This window comes from Mustela putorius, unplaced genomic scaffold (genome assembly GCF_011764305.1).
Source record: "Mustela putorius furo isolate JIRA1106 unplaced genomic scaffold, ASM1176430v1.1 tig00000695_pilon_pilon_pilon, whole genome shotgun sequence".
NCBI lineage: Eukaryota > Metazoa > Chordata > Mammalia > Carnivora > Mustelidae > Mustela > Mustela putorius.
The window spans coordinates 5,476,841-5,482,116 of record NW_025421447.1 but is presented as its reverse complement, the minus strand read 5'-3'; the positions used below and the strand labels follow the sequence as shown (position 1 = coordinate 5,482,116).

At 59.3% G+C, this 5,276-nt stretch overlaps 1 protein-coding gene across 1 annotated transcript; it reads right to left on the bottom strand.

Moving 5' to 3' along the window:
- Nucleotides 1–1,001: 1,001 nt before the first annotated feature.
- Nucleotides 1,002–2,621, bottom strand: LOC123392945 (keratin-associated protein 10-7-like). Its single transcript, XM_045083413.1, has 2 exons — nucleotides 2,528–2,621; nucleotides 1,002–2,083 (listed from the first exon to the last, which is right to left on the bottom strand). The coding sequence occupies exons 1-2, from the start codon at nucleotides 2,619–2,621 to the stop codon at nucleotides 1,002–1,004; spliced, it is 1,176 nt and encodes a 391-aa protein (XP_044939348.1).
- Between the last annotated feature and the right edge of the window lie 2,655 nt (nucleotides 2,622–5,276).

The window sequence follows — 5,276 nt, the reverse complement described above, 5'->3', positions numbered from 1 at the left end:
CAGGTGTGCCCGCGCCAGAGGCCGGCCGTCCCGGGGCTCTCCTGGGACAGCGGCAGCACCAGGCTCCGGTGCCCTCTGAGGACGACAGACACGCGGAGAAGCCAGAGCGCCGCCCGCCTCCGCGGTCACACAGTAACCCCCGACAGGCCTCTCGCGTGCCGGGCCCAGGTCCAGTGTCCGTGCCAGTCCGGTCCCGGAGACACGTGGCTCGGAGTACTCAGATTGGCCGGCTCAGGTCACGTGTCCCTCACGGACTACTCGGATTGGCCGGCTCAGATCACGTGTCCCCGTCTGCCGCGTCACCGGGGCGCCAGGCTCGGAATACTCGGATTGGCCGACTCGGGTCACATGCTCCGACCGCCTGGACAAGGGGTGGCGCCGTCGAAGGTCGCGCGGGTGCTGGGGACCGAGGGCGGTCTGAGGGCGCTGTGCGGGGCCCCGGGGACGGCAGCCGCCCGCCGCCCGCCCCCGGCCCCCCGCTGCAGCCGGGAGGAGGAGGGATCCGCCCCGCGCGGGGCTTGCCGCGGCCCGTACGGTCCCGGAGGACACGGAAGCGCGAGGCCTTCTCCGCCGCCGCGCCCAGGAGGACCCGTCCGTGGGGACGACGCGGAGTTGCTGCCGCGGGCCCGGCCTCGCGCGGTCACGACGTCGGTCGACGAGCCCGGCCCGCGTCCTCCCGCAGGCGCCACCGAAGTGAGGCCGTCGCCGAATGTCGGGTCCGGCGTCCGATTCCGCAGCTGAAGCGAGCGCGGGCGTCGGCGGGGCGGGGAGGCCCTCGGCGGGGCCGGGCGGAAGGGAACTCGGAGCGAGCCGGCCGGTGGCCCGGAAAAGGCAGCGGGGCCGACGCGGCCTCCGGGGAGGAGCCACCCGTGTCCGGTCCCGGCTCGGACGCCCGCCCCGGGCGAGCGCCGCGCTCCCCGGCGGGTGGTGGCGGTCGCGGCGCGGGTCCTGCGGTGCCAGCCGGGCCCCATGCGCTCTCGGAGCCCGCCCCGCCTCGCCCTTCAGGTGCCCAGGACCCCTTCACGCAGTGCAGCAGGGGCCGTACAGCGGGGGCAGTGACAGCAGCAGGGACCGTACAGCAGGGGCAGTGACTGCAGCAGGGACCGTACAGCGGGGGCACTGACTGCAGCAGGGACCGTACAGCAGGGGCAGTGACTGCAGCAGGGACCGTACAGCAGGGGCAGTGACAGCAGCAGGGACCGTACAGCAGGGGCAGTGACAGCAGCAGGGACCGTACAGCAGGGGCAGTGACTGCAGCAGGGACCGTACAGCGGGGGCAGTGACAGCAGCAGGGACCGTACAGCAGGGGCAGTGACAGCAGCAGGGACCGTACGGCAGGGGCAGTGACAGCAGCAGGGACCGTACAGCAGGGGCAGTGACTGCAGCAGGGACCGTACAGCAGGGGCAGTGACAGCAGCAGGGACCGTACGGCAGGGGCAGTGACAGCAGCAGGGACCGTACGGCAGGGGCAGTGACTGCAGCAGGGACCGTACGGCAGGGGCAGTGACAGCAGCAGGGACCGTACGGCAGGGGCAGTGACAGCAGCAGGGACCGTACTGCAGGGGCAGTGACTGCAGCAGGGACCGTACGGCAGGGGCAGTGACTGCAGCAGGGACCGTACGGCAGGGGCAGTGACAGCAGCAGGGACCGTACGGCGGGGGCACTGACAGCAGCAGGGACCGTACGGCAGGGGCAGTGACAGCAGCAGGGACCGTACGGCAGGGGCAGTGACTGCAGCAGGGACCGTACGGCAGGGGCACTGACTGCAGCAGGGACCGTACGGCAGGGGCAGTGACAGCAGCAGGGACCGTACGGCAGGGGCAGTGACTGCAGCAGGGACCGTACAGCAGGGGCAGTGACAGCAGCAGGGACCGTACAGCGGGGGCACTGACAGCAGCAGGGACCGTACGGCAGGGGCACTGACTGCAGCAGGGACCGTACGGCAGGGGCAGTGACTGCAGCAGGGACCGTACGGCAGGGGCAGTGACAGCAGCAGGGACCGTACAGCGGGGGCACTGACTGCAGCAGGGACCGTACAGCAGGGGCACTGACTGCAGCAGGGGCTGTACAGCAGGAGCACTGACTGCAGCAGGGACCGTACAGCAGGGGCAGTGACAGCAGCAGGGACCGTACGGCAGGGGCACTGACTGCAGCAGGCACTGGGGTCCGAGTCGCGGGCCGCCGATCTCACCCTCGGTTTACAGACGTCCTGTGTTTAGTCTGTAAATACTAAAAGCATCTGCCCTGCAGGGTTTTTGAAGGATAAATTGCAAATGTGTTAGGACCTTAAGTGTGTAGCCCTGGGTCTAGCTCAGAACAGGAGCTCACTCAGCGGGGCCTACGGTTCTCTGTTTCTTTCAGCAAACCTGGACCCTCTGGTCCTCGGAGAGAGGCTCTCTCTGCGGGTGCCGGTGCTCTGCGTGGAAGTCGGCTTCTTGTGCATCTTCAGCATCAGCCTGGGGTCTGCTTCTCATAGTGGGGTGGGGGCCCGGGCCCCAGGAATTCTCCAGCTTGTGAGACACCATACCTACTGCATTCATGTCACTTAGGGACCCTTCCAACGAGATATTGCCCTCGTGTTGCATGCCGTTGAAGAGGAGGAATGGTACCCACAGGGGCATTGCTCCATTCTCCCTGGTTTTCATCGCTTTGCCTTTTTTTAAAGAAAGACCTATATGGGGGCGCCTGGGTGGCTCAGTGGGTTAAAGCCTCTGCCTTTGGCTCAGGTCATGATATCAGGGTCCTGGGATCGAGCCCTGCATCAGGTTCTCTGCTCAGCGGGGAGCCTGCTTCCCCCTCTTTTTCTCTGCCTGCCTCTCTGCCTACTTGTGATCTCTGTCAAATAAATAAATAAAATATTATTTTAAAAAAGACCTATATGAAATGAATTGAATGAGGGCTCTAAATTCCACAGCTAGGAACAATATTGCTGGGCTCGCAAATGGGCACTGCTGTGCCCTTCCGAATTCTTGGTGAAACTAGATGGTGAGCATGCTTTCAGAGACCCCAAACACCTTCGTTTTTTAGAGAGCGCTGAGAACACAAGTCATCCAAGCACAGCATCTCAACTGAAAGGAACAAATTATTAACTGTGACAGCTGAGACATAATGAGATTCTAATTGACACCTTTCGTAAATGTTCCTTGCCCCAGATCGCGTTCAGAGTAAGTAGCATCATTAAGAATAGAGCTCAAGTTTTCTGCTTCTAAACCTGGTACTTTTTCTGCCATAAGCCAGCAGCGGCTGTGTCAGCGTCACAGTAAGGGCCGGGAAAGCAAGGGCAGCTGGCGTCGTGAAGGCTTCCTCTCTGCCGTGATCACCACCGAGCGTGCTGATGCTCTGTCTCGGACGTGTGTGTGTGTGTGTGTGTATATGTATGCGTGCGTGTATGTGAATAAATGAGTGAGAAAATAAGTAATCTCTCAGGGAACATGATATTGTCATCCCCACTTTACAAACGAGGAGACGTAGGACCGGAGTCATTGGACGCATGGCCCGGGAGCACTGGGCTGGGGAGTCATCCCACTCGGCCTCATACATGACGGCCCAGGGGGCTGTAGTTCAATAGTCTTTCCCATCGAGCATTGCGGGTCGTCCCGCGTTCCCCCTCCGCGTGGGACATCCCCACACAGGACTTTACTTTCAGATCTGCCTTACCCCATGCAAATGCAAGAGCTGCTCAAGACCAGGGATTTTGGCCCATTTCTCTTACTTCTGTCTCCCCGGTGCCTAGAACACGGACGAGCTCAAGTGGGCTCGAAACATACTTGTTGCCAGGAGGTACGGACAAATGAGTGGGCGGACGGAACAGAAGGAAGGTTTGGTGGACGACAGAGAGAAGGAAAGAGGACGTATGGAAGGATGGATGGATGGATGGACAGATGGACAAACGGGGATGGGCAGGTGTGGGAGTACTTCCCTAGCACAGGCAGCCAGAAGTCCCTCACTGTCACCCCAGTGACCACACAGTTTACAGGACCGTGGTTCTCAACTTTGGTTGCATATTAGAACCTTCTGGAGACCTTCTGAAGAATTTGAAGGCCTGAATCCCAGCAGCAGATCGTCAGGCTTAACGGGTCATGCGGCCCAGGCACTGAAACAGTTAAAGACTCTCCAGGTAATTCGAATGTGCAGAAGCACTAGTGGGCTCAGCCTGAGGACCCCTTCCCCGGAATTGCAGAGGGGGCTTTGAAAAATGCCGCGATCCTGGGCTGCCCACCAAAGCTTCCCGACCCGGAAGAGCCAATATGTGTTGATGTACGCCCAAGGGAAATTTTTTCCCTCTTCCTCTTAGTACCAAATTTAAGTTGGGGGACACCTGGTGGCTCAGTGGGTTAAAAGCCTCTGCTTTCGTCTCGGGTCATGATCTCAGGGTCCTGGGATTGAGCCCCGCATTGGGCTCTCTGCTCAGCAGGGAGCCTGCTTTCCTTCCTCTCTCTCTGCCTGCCTCTCTGCCTACTTATGATCTGTCTGTCAAATAAATTTAAAAAAAAAAGATTTTTAAAAATTTAAGTTGGTGGTTCTCCTTGCAGGGGGGAATCAAGGGTTATTTCTTGTTCCCTAATGATGAGAATGAGGGGTTCCTACTAGACTACCCACCTGGCCTGGGTCTTTGCTTATTATTCCAAGTCACATTTCCAATTCAGCAAATGCCCTTGGGGCAAGAATCCAAAGACTAGGAGGGGTACCTGCCTTCACTGAGTTTTTTACTTCATCGTTCCTTTCTTTCCAATTTATCAGTGCACTTAAGGGGAAAAAATAGTATTTTATCCAGTTTCAGAGGGAGGGGTCATCACCGTATGTCGTGTGCTTTCCCGGACAGGAGAAGTCTGAGCTGTGTGACAGCTACTTCCCACAGTTCACCAAGATCTCCACTACAACCTAACCCATAGCCGTTTGTGTGACTGTTAGTTTCGAGTGTGCGTGAAGACAGTGCGTGCCGTCTGCAAACTACCCTGCACGTATGGGTACGTGTGCAGGAGTGCGTGTGACCAGCTTACGACGATGCTATCCCAGTCTTCTCTGCTTTGCTCTCATCTCCTTGATCTGCTGGCTTCCAAGATAAGGGCCCTGGGGTGACCAGAGACCAGCTTCTTCCTGTTCCTCCACCCATCGGGTCCTGCTCCCATACTTGGGAGCCCCAGCATTAGGTGACTGGAGCTCGTCTTTGTCCGTTGACTAGACCCTCTGGCAATGCCAGTCATCCCTCCTTATCCACCAGATACTTTCTATCTTGAAATATGCTGTCGAGCGTCAGCAGGTAACTTCTGCTTCTC